Source organism: Plecotus auritus, assembly GCF_963455305.1.
Source record: "Plecotus auritus genome assembly, chromosome: 4".
Classification (NCBI taxonomy): Eukaryota; Metazoa; Chordata; class Mammalia; order Chiroptera; family Vespertilionidae; genus Plecotus; species Plecotus auritus.
The window spans coordinates 143,332,661-143,353,245 of record NC_137775.1 but is presented as its reverse complement, the minus strand read 5'-3'; the positions used below and the strand labels follow the sequence as shown (position 1 = coordinate 143,353,245).

Sequence of the window (20,585 nt, the reverse complement as noted above, 5' to 3'; positions counted from 1 at the left end):
CAATTAATTGGGGAAAGCAGGTCACCTTCAAATGAACTAAACTCAGCTTGGCCAGAGATATTTTCCTCTACAGAAAAAAAAATATCAGAAAGTAATGGAGTCATAACATAATCACGTAGTCATCTTCATCATCATCATCACTAACATTTACTGAGCACTTAACTGAACTCTAAGCACTTTTATTTTATCATCCAAAATCTTATGAGGTGCGTATTATGGTTGGTCCATTTACACATAAAGAATAGGGTGTACAGGGAGGTTGACTTGCTCATTGTCTCACAGATTTTCAATAATAGAGCTGAAGTTCAAACCCAGGCAGCATGATTCCCCAAGGCCATATCATTGCTACTTATATTCTAGAACTTTGAAAGAGAAAAAAGTTGTGATACAGAGAGCTTATCATTGATGTGTCCCACTGTTTAGAAAATATGCCTCCCATCTATGTGTTTATATAACTTCTCAAAGTCTTCCTCCAAATTTCAAAGCTTTTAATCACAATGAATTATATTACAGGAAATTACATAAGAAACAGACTGGTGGTAGGCATCAAACTACCTAAAACCTTAGAACTAAGGGTTTAAAAGAAATAACCTTTTGGAATAACCTCTAATAGAGGAATCTAAATAACAGATTTTACCTGGGTAAAAAAAAAAAAAATGCTAAGGCCAAAGCAATTTTATATGGCACATTTTTAGACAGAAGTCAGATCTGTCTGTGAGTTGACTATCATGGTCAACTGGGACCTGCCTGGCTTAAGGGAGTGTCCACCAAAGTCATTGGCATATATTCACTACCAACAGGAATCTACAATTTGAGGTGCACTGAAGAAGGAAAATTTATTCAATGCAAAACAGCTCAATCGTGACACAGCACAGCTGTGAATATAGCATGGCTGGCAGCTCAATTATGATATAGCATGGCTGTGAAAACAGCACTGCTGTTCGGAAGCCCTGAGGTGAGAGCGTCCTGAAGCCAGGCTTCTCTCCAACAGGACAGCAGTGCTCTGCTCCTCATTGATTTTCTGTGCTCCACTTCCTGCCCGTCTGCTCTGCCCTGCAGTCTGCTCCACTGTGCTCCAGGGAGACATCTTTGGTGTTTCAGCCAAGGAAGCACAGTCTTCAGTCTTTGGTGGGAAGGGAAAGTGTCCTCTCAGAGCAAGAGGGGAGCTGACATGTAAACACAAGTCCGCCTCCCTGATCCCTGATTGTTTCCTCCTTATGCAAGTAAGGACTCTGAATTCTCACAGTTTGATTGCTCCAAAAGGCACTGCTCTGATTTGTCAGTGAATGAGCTGATGGGGGATATAGCTGTGCAGCTCTGACTGGCTGGGAAAAGCCTCGGTCCTATTGGTTGAAATAGTATTCCAGGAACTGCTTTATATCGGCTGGTTCGGATGGCAGGAACGCAGTTCAGGAAGGCTGTTCAGTATAGGAGACAGGCAGCTTAGTGCAGGCTTCTCCCTGAACTGTAGTTTGTGTGAGAGGCCCTGTCTAAAAATTGCTGCTAGCCTCTGTATTCTAATGTGAGGCCAGGAAGCCACCGGGAGCCCTTCTTAGTTAGGTATCTGCTTTCTCAGGGTCCTATGGAGGAACTAGGTTGCAGTTCTTGATGGTGTCCTCTCTGGCCCTGGCTATTTCTTCCTGGGTTATACCTTACTTCTCAATCCCATTTTATTTTTGTCTTTCAGGTGAAACTAAGATTTGCTTCAAATACTACCATGGAGTGAGTGGAGCCCTGAGAGCTACCACCCCAAGTGTCACGGTAAAAAATTCAGCGGCTCCTGTAAGTCTCATTCCTTCCTCTTTGGTCAGACCTAACTCTGTGCTTCTTCACTTTTCCATTTGCTGGTGTGTGTGTGAGAGAGAGAGAGAAAGAGAGAGAGACAGAGACAGAGACAGAGACAGAGACACTGATAGATTATTAATAGTTAGATAGACAGACATGCATCTCAAAATAATAAAGAGGAATGAGATCTGAAAGCAACCATATAAAAATGCATACCACTTTTTGTAAGAGAAATGTCAAGCTTCAGTAGAGAGCCAGATATTTCTAATAATCTCATGCTTAACAGCAGTGAATAATAAAACTTTCTTTGGAACACGTTTTAAAATTTCTTGGTTTCAAACATTTACATTTTCATATGTTTTAATTTCTTCTTAGGCTTATAATTAAATGACACATGCCCATAAAGCATTGCATAAAATCATTTTCACAGTGAATAAATGGTAGAGCATTTATGTGGGAATGCAGCATATTTCTTAACCTCAAACACGCCTTTAGAACTCGTCTTAAACGAGAAGTCAGGATGCAATACCTTCCAGACCAGGCGAACATCTTTACTTCCTGGAAAATGTTTATCACAGCTACAGTTGCCTCCACTCGTATACCATCAGGCTGGTGCTGAGATGACTTTGTAAATAATGTTAGCAAAAAGCCATGAGTTTGTAGAATTTTATGAAACGTTAAATGTGTCTCACCTCTGAGTTTAATAACTTCTGAAATATACATTATCTTTTGATGCCAGATCTGTTTTGATGCAGTAAAGATGAAGAACCTTTTTGTAAACACCCTGAATAGCCAGCAGAAGAATATTTAAATAGGAAGAACCAAAATATGTACGCTTTAAGTAGAAAAGAACAAATGTACTATCCATTGTTATCATTGCATGTTTATGCTCATTTTAGCCTAGCATTAAATGTGCAGTTTAGCCCAGCCTGCATGGCTCAGTGGTTGAGCATTGACCAATGAACCAGGGGGTCATGGTTCGATTCCCGGTCAGGGCACAGGCTGGGGTTGTGAGCTCAATTCCCAGTGTGGGGCATGCAAAAGGCAACCGATCAATGATTGTCTCTCATTATCGATGCTTCTATCTCTCTCTCCCTCACTCTCTGAAATCAGTAAAAAAATACATTTTTTAAATGTGCAGTTTAATTTCACACTTTTAAAAAATAGATTGGAATACACACACGTTATGCTTGTAATGCTACAAGGCTCTATTAAAAGTATAGTATTTGTTGTGTCCTCAGGGAAGTTAAATTCTGAGAAGGAGCAAGCTAGATGTTTACATTTTTAAACTAGAGTTAGAAACAATCCATTGCAATTGTTCTACTCAGGCAAATACAGCACTGTGGTCAGCCTGCCGAAGGCCCAGGTATAGGTTTGAAAGAGAAGAAAAGTCCATAACATTAAAGAAGTTTGAGCCCTGATTGTGCTTGTGCATATTGGACACTTTGGAGTTAGAAGAGTGGTCCATCCTGAGGATGCAGTCCTGACCTGTTTGTTGATATTTGTTTCTCTGTGTCAGCCAGGTGGGGTGAAGAACAGACTAGGAAGGAGAGAGCTTTCTAGTGCGAAGAGGGCAATGCCTGAGACCAACCAGCCTTTCAACTCATTGATCCCGGCCCTGTCTTCCTCTGATTCCTTATCAAATGAGACTCTTAGAGACACATACCTATAGAATAATTAATTTCCTCTGCTAAGCAGCCCAGCATCCCTGAGATGCATCTTTCACTGAGGCTTAAGAATAGAGACATACTGAGTAGGTTTTCACACAAGCTGCAGCCAAGTGCATAGGCCCATCAGAGGCATCAGGAGGTGTTCTAATAATCTCTTTGTACTCTTTTTGGGTTGAAGTAGTGAGCTCTAGTGATGCCATCACTACTCCCCATCTTATATAAGGCAGCTTGATGATAGCATCCAATCACAACTCTTACAGCATCAAGGGGAATTAGAGGCAGGATAAAGAGAGAGAACAAGCCCACACAACCTATCAACCAGGGGCAGGGAACCTTTTTTCTGCCAAGGGCCATTTGGATATTTATAACATCATTTGTAAGCCATACAAAATTATCAACTTAAAAATTAGCTTGTTATATTCGGTCAAACATTTAATTAACTCACCCTTAATGCCTTGGCAGGGTCAGACCAAATGATTTCGTGGACCTTGTATAAGGCACGGGCTGGATGTTCTCCACCCCTGCTATAAACAAAGAGACTTTTGAGCCACAGTTATCCTGTTTTCCATTTTTCTTAAGTGCAGATTATCTCCTAATACTCAGATTTTTTAAATTATTTTTTGCAAATATATGATGTATACAAACATAACTCTGCCTTTGAATAAATACTCAGAATCATTTCTGAGTAAAATGTACATAAAGAGAATGAAAGCCAAGACTCTAGCTGTTTTGGTTTTTTTAAAAAAACATATTTTTATTGATTTTTTACAGAGAGGAAGGGAGAGGGATAGAGAGCTAGAAACATCGATGAGAGAGAAACATCGATCAGCTGCCTCCTGCACACCTCCCACTGGGGATGTGCCCGCAACCAAGGTACATGCCCTTGACCGGAATCGAACCCGGGACCCTTTAGTCCGCAGGCCGACGCTCTATCCACTGAGCCAAACCCGTTTCGGCACTAGCTGTTTTTATTAACCCATTAACAGGTATATATTGAGCAGTGATAGAAAAGAAAGCATTTTCACAACTTGGTTTGCAAATTGCTTTAGATTACCCATGTAAAAAATTGTGTTCTGAAATTTCTCAGGAAGGAAATTAAATAAAGGAGACTTGAGAGTTGCTTCTTAATGCCACACACAGGTTTCTCCCTAATAAACAGAGTTTCCTGGAAATTTCTAAATAATAAGACAGATCAGAAGAAATGGAGATACAGCAGTTTAACACTATTCTTTGCTAAGTCAGAACACGTTATAATTACAACAGTAAACATTTGTTGACTATCATTCTAGTCCCTTAGGGTCTACTTTAATAAACACTTTTTTTTTGCAAATTTGAATGTAAAAAGGCATTGTTTACATAAGTAGTTACAAAGGGGCTCTAATATTACAATAATGTTGTTTGAATTTCCATTTCTCTGAAAAGTGCACCTCATCCCCACTGGCATTTCCCACTCTATTACTGGGAAAAGACATTAGGCTGCTAGAAGCTTGTTTTAATCAGTAATAGCCTAATAAAGTTACAATGCTGCTGCCTTCATGGAGTGTAGAGAAATAACTTAATAAGACATGTTTGTTTTGGAATATATCTATGACAATGCTTGTCTCCTGTTTTTCTTACAGATTTTTAAAAGCATTGGCTCTTATGAAACTGTCCAGGAGCAAGGAAGTCGGAGGCTGATCAGCTTTTCTCTCTCAGGTGTGTTTTGCTTGCTGAAGGCCTTGTGGAAAGAACAAAATGTCAACCATCAGGCGATCCGCTTTACTTTGACTCTTACTTAAAAGTTACTCAACCTCTCTGTGACTCAGTTTCTCCATCTGTAAAACAAAAATTAAAAATATCAGCTTCATTTCCCCTGGCCTCATGAGGATATGGAGGATTCAATAAATAATAGATGCATAAGCACTATGAGATGATGAGAGGAGAAACTGCTAATTCTACTTTTCCTCCGTTGCCAAGAAGCAGTAATTGAGAGTTTTTCTAAAGTAGAAGTAAGGGAAATCCTGGGGAGAGAAGCAGCTGGCAGACCCTTTGTCTAAATAAAATCTTAATTAAGCCCAATTGAGCTGCTCAAAAAAGTACATTCATGGAAAAAACAGTGTAAGCCATGTAAAGTCTTTAATTTAGTTAATAGTATTTAGTTAAGAGTAATTTAGTTAATTTTTTCATTTCAATAATGTACCATAGCACTGTAATATGTTAACAATGGGTAAAGGACATTGCACTGCTTTTGCAACTTTCTGTAAATCTAAAATAATCTCAACATGAAAAGTATAAAGAAAAACTGAGTTGCTCTGGCTAAAATTCTCTATAAAGTTCTGAGCCCCACACACTCAGTTTCACCTTAAGTGGTCTTTGGGGATATGCAGTGGCATGAAGCTCTAGGATTCTGGTGAGTACAGTTTGAGAAACTATTGCCTTAGCTTGTGGTCAAACCAACAACTGTTACAGGCCATAAATGTCAGAGATCTGAGATCATACTCATGCACTGTCCTTGAGAGATGGACAGTCAACTGGGGCTATTCATGTTTAAGTGAGCACCAGTAAAGGAAATGTGTGTCTAATGATTTATTGATAGGCGGTTATAGAAAAGTTACAGGATACAAGGTTATTATACAAAAAGCCAATCACTTTTCTATATACCAGCAACAAACAAGTGGAATTTGAAATTAAAAACACAATACCATTTACGTTAGCCCTGGGCATGGGGCTTAATGGAATGGTGGGGCCAAGAGTGATGCGTGCTGCAGTTAGGGCCCCTGGACTGTTAGTGTTCTCCTGCTCAGCCCTCACTACAGTCAAGGCTTCTGACCTGGACACCCAGCTACCTCCTTCTCAGAGAGGCAGTTGGTTGGCAGGACATTATTAAGAGAGATGGAGGAAGACACAAATAAATGAAAAGATATTTTGTGTTCATGAATTAGAAGAATCAACATAGTTAAAATGATCATATTATCTATCTAAAGCAAGTTTTAATGCAATCCCCAACAAAATCCCACTATGGAAAACAGTATGGAGAGTCCTCAAAAAATTAAAAATAGAGTTACCATATGACCCAGCAAGCCTTCTTCTGGGTATGTACCTGAAAAATTTGAAACATTTATTCATAAAAATATATGCACCCCTATGTTTATTGCAGCATTATTCACAGTGGCAAAGACATGGAAATCATATTGTCCTTCAATAGATAATTAGATTAACATGTGGTACATATATACAATGGAATACTAAAAGAAAAGCTGAAATACTACCAATTATGACAAAATGGATGGATCTTGAGAATATCATGCTAAGCAAAATGTCAGACACAAAAAGTTAAGAATCATATAATGTCACTCATATGTGTGACATAAAACTTAAAGCAATAAATGGGTTAGTGAAAGTTAGAAGGGGTCAAATGTGTGGTGACTGAAGTTGATTTGACTTTGGGAGGTGGCTACACACTGCAATATACAGATGATGTATTATAGAATTACACACTTGAAATCTGTAAAATTTTATTATCCAATGTCATTCCAATAAATTTAATTTTAAAAAAAGACAAGAGGCAGAAATGTTTTTAAAGGTTATTTGGGAAGAAGGAAAATAATAAAGGTCAAGCTCAGAAATCACAAAAAAAAAACAACAACAACACCTATTTATACTTAAAAAATTAACCTATGCCAATATTGGTATTTTTATTGAAAGGTAATGTAATATATTGGTTAAATTCACAGACTTGGGAATCAAAAAGACAGGTTCCAATTTGATTTCTGATATTGACCAGCTCTGACAACTTCATCAAGTCACTTAATTTATAAGCCTCCATTTTCTCTTCCTCAAATTAGTAATATCATATCTACCTTATAGAGTTTATGGTTAGAATTAAATCAGATAATGTATTTTAAGGTCATAGTATAGTTCCCAGAATTTAGTAACTAGCTAATAAATAGGACCTGGTAGAGGTGATGGTAGTCATATTATTTTATGATGAATAAATCTACATCTGTCACACTGTCGGTCAATGACCCCAACAACACCCCAGATTTGATGATCCATTAGAACTCAGCATATAATCATACTCATGGCTACTCAGCAGTGCCTGGGGTGATGTCTGGAGGGAATCAGTGGTAAGCTTCTGTAGTCACACAGAATGTACTTATTTCCCCCAGCACCAAATCATGGCATATGAAATGTTCTTTGCCAGGTAAGCTCATTACAGACTCATTGCCAAGGAACAGTTCCGTTTTCAAAGCCTTGCCTTTCCTGATAGCATAGTTATTCAAAATTCTACTCACTGGTATGCACTTAACTCCATAGAGGCCATGTTTTCTTTTTTCATTCTTCCACTGTCCACCTTCTTTGCTCTTTTAACCCTCCTATTTCTCTTTATTTCTTCCAATTCTCTCTTATTGTTGAAGACTATATTGAAGAACGTATTTATTATTTGACTACAATGCTTGCTTTTTTTATGTCTCCACTTTGCAGAATTTTTACCTGGATTTCCTCCTTCAGGGTCGACCCAAGTTTTCTGAGGTGACCCTCAGGTGCTCACCCAACCCCATTATCTTAGCCTGCCTGAAAAGACTTAAGTCCAGTCCAGTAAGGGCCAATGGTCCTCTTAAAAAGCATAATGACTATAATGCCAGTTATGTTTCTTTATTATAAGGATTTCTCACCAAAATAATTTAATACATGCCATTAAATGTTACACATAGTGGCTTCTTTAGACATATCAGTTCACATTTGAAATGAGGTGGAAATATTCTAAAGAGTGAAATAATTTTCAAAGTTTAAGATAGACCTTTCTTCTTATGAAAGGCCTGATATGTTCTTCAACCTCACTGAGACACAATATCATTTATTTTATAGATTTCCAGGCCATGGGGTTGAAGAAAGGGATGTTTTTCAACCCAGATCCTTACTTGAAGATTTCCATTCAGCCTGGGAAGCACAGCATCTTCCCTGCCCTCCCTCACCATGGGCAGGAGAGGAGATCTAAAATCATAGGCAACACTGTGAACCCCATCTGGCAGACTGAGGTAAGTGCTGTGGGCCCTGAAAAGAAGCCTAAGTGACCAAGTGAAATGACTGAGCATGAAGTAGCTCATGTGTTATTACCTCCTTTCTTGGAGCCCTAAACTCTGCTGCTAAGTTTGTGGCTCTCTTGGTCTTAGAAGGGAGTCTTGTTCTCTATGGGTTGCAACTTTCAGGGTTCTTGATAAGAGTCCCTCAAGGCAGTACCCACCCTCAGTAGCCATATAGTAGTCACTTAATTTTGTTCTAAACCTGTACCTGAAAGCAAGACAGCCTTTTCCTCTGTGTTTGTGTGTGAGAAGGAAGAGAAGCATTTTGATCTGAGAATTCTCACACTCTTTTCATACATATGGTCCTTAAGCAAGTATGCCAAATTTTAAATGTGTCCCTCTGGACGAGTGCCAGGGATTCTAAAACTGTCAGGTTCTTGGGACAGGTAAATCAATAGGCCTAGAATAAGGCCTAAAATACATATTGCTTGATTTAAATAGACAGGAAGCTTAATTGTTCATTCCATCTTCCTGGTTTACGCAGTGGTAAGCAACTTGCTGACACATTGAATAGTTTGTTTTTTCTAATGAAGGCCCTTCATTCCTAAATGAGTCTCCTCCACCATTCGGGAACTAGAATGTTTCTCAACAAAGCCACGTGTCAGGCTCAGCCTCACAGTGACTAAGTCCTATCCTTGAGATCTAGCAGAAAGTTGCCTAGGTCACTAGCTTTAGCATGAGGGTATAACCTGCAAACTGTGTGGGTTGGGGAGCAGGGAAGGTTAGGACATGAGTGTGGCCACAGTTTAATGTAAAAGTGCAGCTTTGCAGAACACAAACCTTGGTTCAAATCTCAGATTCGCCAAGTGAGTTATACTGGTTGTATAACGGAAATCAATTATCCTCAATCTGAGCCTCAGATTATCTTCATTGGGCTCTTACTGATGCAAATGTACTACTCCTACTGAAGACATTTGCTTTGGACAAGATTCCTTCCTTAATTCTTCAAAGTAGACCATCTCTGATGTAGAGCCCTCAAGCATCCTTAATTAGATATTTGGGGGCAAATACTTTTTTGTTATTTCTTAAATTGTACCCTACTTCCTAGGCTTAATTAACCCTGACCCAGAAGAGCAGCATTAGAGCTTTTAAGTATACATAAGAGAAATGGAGTTATACTTTAAACTGCTTTGGTTATCAATAGATTCTAAAGCACAGATAGTACCATTAGCATGAAATAATGAATCTTAAGTTATTTGTCCCTTCAGCCCTGGCTATTCTCACCAATTATTTCTGGACTCCTCACTGAATTCCTAGAGATAATGCAAGATGGATGCCACAGGAATTTATAGTACATAAAATCAAGAGGCTTCTCTCTGAGGGGCGTGACTAATTGTGAGGGGTGGAGGGATTGAGTGATAAAGAAAAAATAAGGGGGAAAAATAATGAAAAAGGATAACAATGTAGTAATTGCCAGGGAGAAAGGAGTGTGGAGGTGGGAGATGGAGGAAGGTACAGAGGGGATAAGTGGTAATGGATGGAAACTTGACTTTTTGTGGTAAACAGACAATAGAGTGTACAGATGATGCATTGTAGAATTGTGCACCTGAAACTTCTATAATTTTGTTAACCAGTGTTATACCAATAAATCCAATAAAAAGAAAAAAATAGATTCTCTCTTATGAAAAACTTTAGAGCAACTTGTTCTAAGGTATTTAGTCATAAAGTTATTTTCTCTCAGAGAATAGTTGTAAAATCCTGCACCATCAGAATGTTTTTGTGACCTCCTCCATTCTCCAGCTTGCTACGGTTAAAGTGAGTGTGGCTTTCCCTCTAAAGCCACACAACTCCGTTTCTCCCTGTGTGTCTCTGGCATCCCCTGAGCTTGCCGTAATTCCTTGAGATTTTTTAAAGAAAGACTGCAGTGTGTGCCTATACTGGTTACTGCTAGCAGAGCTTACAGCTATGTGTGCTTTGGGTAGGGCACTGCATCTGGGAGTCATCATGTCAGGGTTGGGCTAGTGTAGCTCCCCTGGCTAATACCATGTGGACTGAGTGCTTGGCCCAGGAAAAATGGCATCTGAAGCAGTGTGGGAGAGGGACTTGATACAGGGACATTAGTGGCTGTCCTTTTAGACATTCCCTGAAGCCACACAACTCATTCTCTTTCTGTACGATTCTGGCATCCTATGACCCGCCATCCCTCCACTGGAGCCAAGGGTGAGTGCCTGCAAGCAAGATTTTGTATGATTTACCTTTAAGAGGATGCCTGGGTTTCTAGCAGCCTTCCATCTTATCAGGGCAGAGAGAATCCCCAGTGATTTTCACAGCCAGATGCTATGTGGGCTCCTGTTCCCAGCACTGGTGCTCTAAGCTGAGGAACCTGGCATTGGGTTGAGACCACGCCCTCCTCAGGGAAAACCTGAATATTGCTCCAGATTCTCAACTTCTGCACACGAGTGTGCGCCAGACCATTTTTTGTCTCAGCCCCTCCTAACAGTCTCTATGTGGCTTCTTCTGTATAGCCTTACTTATAGGACTACTGTTCAGCTAGTCTTCAGATGGTTGTCCAGGTGTATTATTGATAATTAATTTGTAATTTTGATGTGGACAGTCATCTGAAGACTAACTGTTGTTGCCTTTATTTAAAACGTTATATAGTATGCTGTTTTAAAAAACTGCTCAGTGAAAAAGATCTGCTTTCTCCCTTCCCCTACCAGCCCACTTCCTAGAGTTCAGTTTGGAGGGTACCGCTCCAGGCATTTTATCTGCAAAGTATAATGGAATCTCACTCTTTATATTCTTCAGTGTCTTGCTTTTTCATTTAGTTTGTCAAGTATCTTTTCATGTCAGTGCATATTTGCCTGTTTCTTTTTAATGACAGCAGAGAGTTTTCTGTTTCAAAGATTTATCTGGTTCCCTATTGATAGATATGTTTAGTCTTTCCAGTCTTTTGCTATTGTTAATAATGCTCCATTGAACGCCCCCCCGCCCATGAAAATATCCATTTTGCATGCTTGTGCAAGTTAATACAGAAGGAAAATTCCTAGAAGTAGAATTCTGCTTTGAATGGAATTTGCAGTAAATATTGCCAATTCCCTTCCCAAAGATCGAATCAATTTACATTCCCATCAATACAGTGTGGGAGTTCTTGTCTTTTCCCACTCTCAAGAGCATAAGGTATGATCAATCTTTTAAAAAATCTCTGCCATTTTAATCATGAAAAAAGATACTGAATTATTTATTAAAAGTGCATTTCCTTTATTATAGGTGATTTTGTGTGTTTTTCTTATTTTAAGAATTTTAATACCTTTAGTCAAGTATGGTGATGCCTGATAGCATTATTTCTTTTAAGGTGACTTGATTTTACTATTTGAATCTCAGAGAATTACCTTATATTTAAGCACTGAGGAAGCACCTCATCATTGCTATTACTCACTTACTGAGTAAACAGGGCTTGGAGCATTCTAAGACCTTGATCTATATATAGTGTGTCCCCCCAAAATGTATACACACGCTTTGAACAATTATAAAGGCAATGTTTAATAAAATACATTTCATTTTCAAAATTGAGCTATCAACTGTGTATACATTTTGGGGGAGCACCCTGTATATATACTGCCACTGGGATGTTTTACCATGACTTTATTATCCAAGGCAGATGGACTGGGAATTGGCCAGCCTTCACAACTCTCAGTTAACTGATATGACATATTATTTTATTGCAGCAATTCAGCTTTGTGTCATTGCCCACTGACGTGCTGGAAATTGAGGTGAAGGACAAGTTTGCCAAGAGCCGCCCCATCATCAAGCGCTTCTTGGGAAAGCTTTCAATGCCGGTTCAGAGACTCCTGGAAAGACACGCCATAGGGTAAACATGTGATTCAAATCCTTATCAGATATTCTGAAGTAGAAGTCAGCAAACTACAGCCCATGGCCAAATCTGACCCAACACCTGTTTTTGTGCAGCCATGAGCTTTTTACATTTTTAATGGTTGGGAAAAAGCGAAGGAAGAGTAATAGTTTGTGATACATTAAAATGATGTGAAATTCATTTCTGTTTCTATTAATGAAAGTTTTATTTGAACACAGCTTATTAGTTCACTTATTGCCTAGGGCTGCTATCATGTTACAATGGTAGAGTTGAGTAGTTGGGACTGAGACCTCATTACTTACAAAGCCGAAAATATTTACTAACAAGCACTTTACAGAAAATTTGCCAACTTGTGTTCTAAAGAGAAAAAAAAGATATGAATTTCCTTTGCTTGGTTTTTCTGTGCATGTTGACATTTTCCAAGTACACCCTTAATAATGAACAGTGCCCGCAACAGGTGCAGGTCTTGCAGTAAATATACAATGTCTAAGAGAGGATACAATCGTGGATACTAAAGACCCTGTGGAGTGCTTCAGAAAGGGAACTGCTGATTTAGAATATTTGATAAGGATTTTCTTGAGGTTTTTCATTGTTGTTGATCAGATGTACATTCCCATCTTTACCTTAGGACCATCTTCTAAGTACTGGAGGAGATTATCACCTCCTAATAGCAGGGCCACCCTGGCATGCCTGTCTCATCTGCTGGTATGGTCTTTGGAAGAAGTATTGGTCAGATCGGTGATGATGCTTATTTCCTTCCAGGGATAGGGTGGTCAGCTACACACTCGGCCGCAGGCTCCCAACAGATCATGTGAGTGGACAGCTGCAATTCCGATTTGAGATCACTTCCTCCATCCACCCAGGTATTTTCAGCATGAACTTCATGTCTTGACCTAGCCTAATGTCATGTGGTTAGACAGTGGAGTGGAGATTAACAATAATACCAACGTAGGTATGGAGCCATGTCTAATTTTTCATTTTAGGTCCAGCACCCACATAGGAGATGCACAATAGATGTTTAATCATTGCATACATGAGTGACTAAATGAAGGAATTTGAGCATGAATTAATGTGATACATGTCTTGTTGAAGAACTGTGATTGTACAATGGATTTTACCCTATCACAGGGAAAAATAAAAACTATAAATTAAACGGAAATTTCAGAATCATCCAGTGTTCAGCTTTTCAAGGCAAAGCACATTTCCAAATAAGAATGATAAGATGCCTCATTATTCCACTTTTTCTCTTCACCCAGAACTAAGTGTAGATCATGCTGAGAATTGTTTGGTTCTTCTAGGTCGCATTTTTGAGTTTCTGTTAAAGCTAATGAGACTTTTGAGAATTCAGAGGCTGGAGTTTATCACTGCCCACTCATTGAACTCCAGTTTCTATGCCCATATATAATACAGAATGTAAGAAAATACCTGACTGGGGGTTTTTTTCCTTTCAAATTTAGCCTTTTCTGTATTCTAAGAATAAAATTGACTCTTCTTTAGTGTAGCAGTAAAGACAAACCTATGGCTCACCAGAGAGGTGGTTTTCCTTCAACATGTGAATTGCACTAGTGTGTTTGAAATGGGAAGTTCACATCTTGCAGGAATCAAATAGAGCAAGCAAGTTGGGGAAGGTAGAGGTACACCAGGATTGCTACTCCTGGAATAGTTACTTCATGTGGAGACCTGGTTTATTCTTCCACTGCGATAATCTCCAAATCTTAGAAGCCTTCCAGTCCAAATAACTGAGTAATTGGTTGCTGCCATCATCTAGCCCTTTTCTACTCTAGTTGCCAAGAACCCAGCTTAACCATTCGGCCACCCTGGAGGACACAGCCATAGGACATACTCTGAGCAAGTATAATTAGCCTTGCCTGGGACCAGCAAGGAACTGTAAACACCCTTCCCCCACCTCTCAAGTCTTCACATAACAAACATTGTTGACAACTGTGGTAGCACTAAGTTTTTGGTTATTTTAACCAAAAAAATGAATTCCCTTAAAACAGAATTCAGAAATATATTATGGCTGTAAATCTGTAAATTTTCATTAATACAAGAAGAACTCTTTTCTCTTTTCCAAGTTTTTAAAGCACAATCCTGGCATTTGCCTATAGTCCTGGCTTCATTATTAATAGTGCCGCCCTTCACTCTCAATAGTGTCTCTTCTTGGACAATAAATTGTATGATCACAATAAAGGAAATGGGATCAAGCATGTAGGAGGGAGAGTAGCTAGCCTTTATTTATTTATTTCTTTATTTTACTTGTCCCCCTATGTTCCATCCTTTTGGCAACCACCAGTGTGTTCTGCATATCTATGGGTTTTGTTTTGTTTCTTCATTTGTTTTGTATTGTTAGATTCCATATAAATGAAATCATACAGTATTTGTCTTCCTCCACCTGACTTATTTCACATAGTTCATAATATCCTCCAGGCCCATCCATATTGTCATAATTGACAAGATTTAATTCTTTTTATTGCTGAGTAATATTCCATTGTGTATATATAACACATCTTTATCCACTCATCTATCAATGAACACCTGTATTTTTTTCCATACCTTGGCTATCCTATATAATAAAGAGCTAATATGCAAATTGTCCCCTCTGACCAGGAGTTCAACCAGGGGGCAGGGCCGGCCTGCCAACTGCCCTCGGCCCCTCCTCCTGGATGGCCCCGCCCCTTATTGGCCCCCACACCCTGATCAGGGGCAGAGGCAGCCAGCCAACCACCTGTGTCCCCTCCCCACAGCTGGCCGGACCCCACCAGTGCACGAATTCATGCACCGGGCCTCTAGTTATAAATAATGCTGCAATGAACATAGGTTGTTTTTAAATTAGTGTTTTTGCTTTCCTCAGATGAATACCCAAAAGTGATATTGCTGGATTATATGGTAGTTCTATATTTAATTATTTGAGAAATATTTATACCATTTCCCATAGTGACTGTACCAATTTATAATCTCACTTTATAATCTCAATTTATAATGTCAACAATGAATGAGGCTTCCTTTTTCTCCACATCCTTGTTGGAACTTATGTCTTAATGTTTTGATGATAGTCGTTTTGAGAAGTGTGAAGTGATATCTTTTTTTTTTCACCAAAAATTTCCATCTTTTTTTTTTCACTCTGAAGTGATCTGCATATGCAGACCAATGTTCTTTATTTTTTTAATTAAATCTTTATTGTTCAGATTATTACAGTTTTTCCCCTTTTTTCCACCCATAGCTCGCCTCCACCCAGTTCCCACCCCACCCCATGCCCTTACCCCCCCCCCCGTCCTCATCCATAAGTGTATGATTTTTGTCCAGTCTCTTCCCGCACCCCCGACACCCCTTTCTCCCCGAGGATTGTCAGTCCACTCCCTTTCTATGCCCCTGATTCTATTATATTCACCAGTCCATTCTGTTCTTCAGATTTTTTTTATTCACTTGATTTTTAGATTCAATTGTTGATAGATGTATTTGTTGTTCATAATTTTTATCTTTACCTTTTTCTTCTTCCTCCTCTTCTTAAAGAATTCCTTTCAGCATTTCATATAATCCTGGTTTGGTGTTGATGAACTCCTTTAGCTTTTTCTTGTCTGTGAAGCTCTTTATCTGACCTACAACTCTGAATGATAGCTTTGCTGGGTAGAGTAATCTTGGTTGTAGGTTCTTGTTATTCATCACTTTGAATGTTTCTTGCCACTCCCGTCTGGCCTGCATAGTTTCTGTTGAGAAATCAGCTGACAGTCGTATGGGTGCTCCCTTGTAGGTAACTGACTGTTTTTCTCTTGCTGCTTTTAATATTCTCTCTTTGTCTTTTGTTCTTGGCATTTTAATTATGATGTGTCTTGGTGTGGTCCTCTTTGGATTCTTTTTGTTTGGGGTTCTGTGCCCTTCCTGGATTTGTAAGTCTATTTCTTTCACCAGGTGGGGGAAGTTTTCGGTCATTATTTCTTCAAATAGGTTTTCAGTATCTTGCTCTCTCTCTTCTTCTGGCACCCCCATAATTCGGATGTTGGTACGCTTGAGGTTGTCCCAGAGGCTCCTTATGCTACTTCCATATTTTTGGATTCTTTTTTCTTTTTGCTTTTCCGGTTGGGTATTTTTTGCTTCTTTGTATTTCAAATATTTGACTTGATTCTTGTGATCCTCTAGTCTGCTGTTGGATCTCTGTATATTATTCTTTATTTCAGTCAGTGTATGCTTAATTTCTAGTTGGTCCTTTTTCATGTCCTTAAGGGTCTCACTAAATTTATCGGCCTTTTCTAGAAAATTCTTGAAAAACCTTATAACCGTTGTTTTGAATTCTATATCCAGTAGTTTGCTTTCCTCCATTTCTGTCATTTGTGACCTGTTTCTTTGTCTCCGCATTTTGGCTGCTTCCCTGTGTTGATAGAGTGGCTTTGTATGCTAGGTTTCCTATAGGGCCCAGTGGCTCAGCCTCCCCAGTTACCTGAGGTGGACACTCTTGGTGCACCCCTTTGTGGGCTGTGTGCACAGTCTTGTTGTAGTTAAGCCTTGATTGTTGTTGATATCACTGGGAGGAATTGACCTCCAGGCCATTTGGCTGTGAGGATCAGCCGTCTCTACGATGAAAGAACTTCTGTGCTGGAGACACCCTTATTAGGCAAGACTTGCTTCAGTGGGGCTTTGGTGCTCACTGAGTCTGCCCCCTGAGTGTGTCCCTTATGGATCTGAGGAGTTGTAATCTGGATGGTCCCACTTTGACCCCTGGGTACACTGGCTCTTGGATCTCCAAGGAGGTGCTAATTTAGCCTCTGCCTGAGGCCACTCAGCAGGAGCTAGGGAGAGATCTTCAGATTTCTCTTCTTTGTTTGGGGTTTGGAGGTGCCCAGATGAGGCCCAGCTGTGAAGCAATGCAAGCTGCTGTGGGGCCTTGGGCCCTCTTTTGGATGTTCTGGGTCTCACTGACTCAGCTGCAGTTTGTTAGGTAAGTTTAAATCTCAAAGGATCAGGCCATTCATATGCAAAAGCCTCTGGGCACAGCTTGTCTGGGACAGAGTCTCAGGGCGGAGCAAACAGCAATGGCTTCCCGTCAGCCCTGCCCTAAGAGGCCCCTGGGTCTCAGTATCCCTCGGTAATCGCTGCAAGCACCTCTGAGAGAAAGCTGCCCTCAAGTTCCGCCCGCTGCCTGACAGTCCAGTTTCTCCCCGTATGAGTCTGGGTCCCCAGAGTCTTGCCCGGAACTGGAGTTCAGAGCAGTCAGGAGCTTGTGTCTCCCTGCGGATTGAAAAAGCCAGCCGAGTACTCAGTTGCCAGATCTCTCCGCACGTGTGCCTCCGTACCTCTACACTTTACTTCTGCAGCTCCTCTGAGTCTCCGTGTGCTTTTCTCTTCCTTTCTAGTTGTAGAATTTCCACTTAGCCAGCTTTCCTGTGGTTCTGGATGATGTCCGTTTTGTCTTTTAGTTGTAGTTTTGAAGTGGTTGTGCAAGGCAACAAGTTCAGGTGTTTACCTATGCTGCCATCTTGGTTTCCCATGAAGTGATATCTTATTGAGGTTTTATTTTCCATTAATTGAATGATTACTGATGAGCATCTTTTCATGCATCTATGGGCCATCTGTATATGCTCTTTGGAGAAATGTCTATTCAGGTCCTCTGCCCATTTTTTAATTTCATTGTTTGTTTTTTATATTAAGGTGTATGAATTCCTTATATATTTTTATATTAATCCCTTATCAGATAAAGCATTTGCAAATATCTTCTCCTGTTTAGAAGGTTGTCTTTTCCTTCTGTTGATGGTTTCCTTTGCTGTGCAAAAACATTTTAGTTTGATGTGTTTATTTTTGCTTTTGTTGTCCTGGCCCGAGGAGAAATATCCCAAAAGGTATTGCTAAGAGCAATGCCAAAGACTTTACTGTCTATATTTTCTTCTAGGAGTTTTATATTTTAATCCGTTTTGAGTTTATTTGTAATATGGTATAAGAAAGTGGTCCAGTTTAATTTCTGTGAATGTACCTGTCCAGTTTTCCCAGCACCACTTATTGTAGAAACTGTCTTTACTGCATTGTATATTCTTGCCAGCTGAGCACTGGCCAATAAGAAGCCCTCATCAACCCCCACATCCAATATCCTAAACTAAAAATCCCTTAGGATGGCTTACATGTCCATGTCTGGCAGAGTACACTAACACCAAAATGCTCTCTTGTGGAAGGAATGACATTTTCCTCTTGCCCGCAGATGATGAAGAGATGTCCCTGAGTACCGAAGCTGAGTCAGCGGGCATTCAGGACAACCCTATGAACAGCCTGGTGGCAAGCCACCATGGGGACCCTCTGCAGGATGCACCAGAGCCCTCGGGAAGCTCCGAGTCAGAGAAGCCAAGGGAGGGCAGCGCCCTGGTCACTGAAGGGAACGCGAGCCTGGGGCTTGCCATGCCCGTGGAGGAAGCGGCAGGTACCACTGAGGCAGGAGACAACCTCGACACAGTCTCTATGGGACCTGATGGGACTGGGGAGCTTCTGGGCCTGGGGCCAGAGGACACCGAGCCCACCCTGAGTGCGGAAGAGGTGGCTGAGGGGCTGGCCCTGGGAGGGGAGGTACCCCCACCGGAGCCGCTGGAGGACAGTGAAGCCCAAACCAGCACTGGGGATCCTGTGGCAGAGGAAGCGGCCAAGGAGAGCAGGGCTGGGGGGCAGGAGGAAAAGGGACAGGTGGAGGAGGAGGCGGAAGAGGGGGATGGGAACGTACCTGCCCTGGCACCCCCGGAGGACAGGCTGCAGCTGCGTGGCGCCTCGGTGAAGAGGAAGAACAGGCCCTGCTCCTTGCCTGTGTCCGAGCTAGAGAACGTGATCGCGTCGGCCTGCAGTGACCCAGAAACCCCACGAACACACTACATACGCATCCACACGCTGCTGCACAGCATGCCCCTGGTCCAGGCTGGCAGCCCCGTGGAGGACGACGGCGCGGAGGAAGAGCCCACTCTCAAGGACACCGTGGAGAAGGATGGGCTCAGCGACGGGGACACGGTGGCTGCTGAGCCGCCTGCTCTGGAAGAGGATTTTGAGGATCCTGAGGGGGCTACTCTCGGTACGATGGCCCCCGGCCTCTCCGGCTTGGCCAACAGCTCGGCCCTGGATGGCGACACACACCCCAGCACGGGCAGTGAGAGTGACTACAGCCCCAGGCAAGGCGGGGACCACAGCTTCGAGGGCTGCGACGCGTCCTGTTGCAGCCCCTCCTGCTACAGCTCCTCCTGCTACAGCACGTCCTGCTACAGCAGCTCCTGCTACAGCAGCTCCTGCTACAATGGCAACAGGTTCACCAGCCACACCCGCTTCTCCTCCATGGACAGTGCCAAGATCTCCGAGAGCACCGTCTTCTCCTCGCAAGAGGAGGAGGAGGAGGAAAACAGCGCATTCGAGTCGGTGCCCGACTCGGTGCAGAGCCCAGAGCTGGACCTGGAGTCTGTGAACGCTGCTGGGCCGTGGCACGACCAGCCAGCCGCCCCCACCGGGAGCATGAACGAGAGTGTGGCAAGAACCGTGGATGGTGTGGAATCCCCCATGGCAGGGCCAAGCAATCGGAGAGAAGGTTAGACCTCAAACCTGATCAGAGTGAGAATAGGACCCACGAGGGGGACCCAGGTCTAACCAACATGGTTTAAAAAGAAGAGTGAGAGCATCAGTCCCAAATGGGGTTGCTGCCAATGTGTATGCCTGCCCTGTAAGTGTGTGTATTTGTGACTACAAATAGCTTAAGCCCCACCACCTCTCAGATATACACCAAGAGTTACCAGTGCACACATGTGAGTGTGCACGCGTACATGTGATTCCCTGTTTAACTTGTCACTGTGGCTAGTGTGTGTGTTACCAAGCAGAGCATCAAGGCTAGTATCAGATGACATAAGCAGAAATGGTGGATAATGTGGAAATATCTCTGACTTCCCCAAATTTATTAAAGCTTAGCAATAAATATAAGTAGAGGGACATTGATTTTACCTCTATTTTAGAATTTAACTAGTCTGTGTACATATAGATAGGAATAGTCTACATATCCTATATAATAAAAGGTTAATATGTAAATCGACTGAACGGTGTTAACAACCAGTTGCTATGACACCCACTGACCACCAGGGGGCAGAAGCTCAATGTAGGAGCTGCCCCCTGGTGGTCAGTGCGCTCCCACAGGGGGAGCATCGCTCAGCCAGAAGCTGGGCTGACATCTGGCAAGCGCAGCTGTGACGGCTCCCGAACTTCAGGAGGGCACAGGCCAGGCTGAGGGACCTCCCCCCACCCTTGAATGCACGAATT

General features: G+C 41.5%; 1 protein-coding gene across 8 annotated transcripts in view; it reads left to right on the top strand.

Moving 5' to 3' along the window:
* HECW1 (HECT, C2 and WW domain containing E3 ubiquitin protein ligase 1) overlaps positions 1–20,585 on the top strand; it is a 156,840-nt gene that overhangs the window by 82,893 nt on the left and 53,362 nt on the right. For all 8 annotated transcript variants that reach the window (XM_080666300.1, XM_080666296.1, XM_080666302.1 and 5 more), the window contains 6 exons: positions 1,688–1,782; positions 5,075–5,150; positions 8,304–8,473; positions 12,187–12,329; positions 13,095–13,195; positions 18,514–19,866. In XM_080666300.1, coding sequence (XP_080522426.1) covers positions 1,688–1,782; positions 5,075–5,150; positions 8,304–8,473; positions 12,187–12,329; positions 13,095–13,195; positions 18,514–19,866 — 1,938 coding nt within the window. The remainder of the gene's footprint in view (positions 1–1,687; positions 1,783–5,074; positions 5,151–8,303; positions 8,474–12,186; positions 12,330–13,094; positions 13,196–18,513; positions 19,867–20,585) is intronic.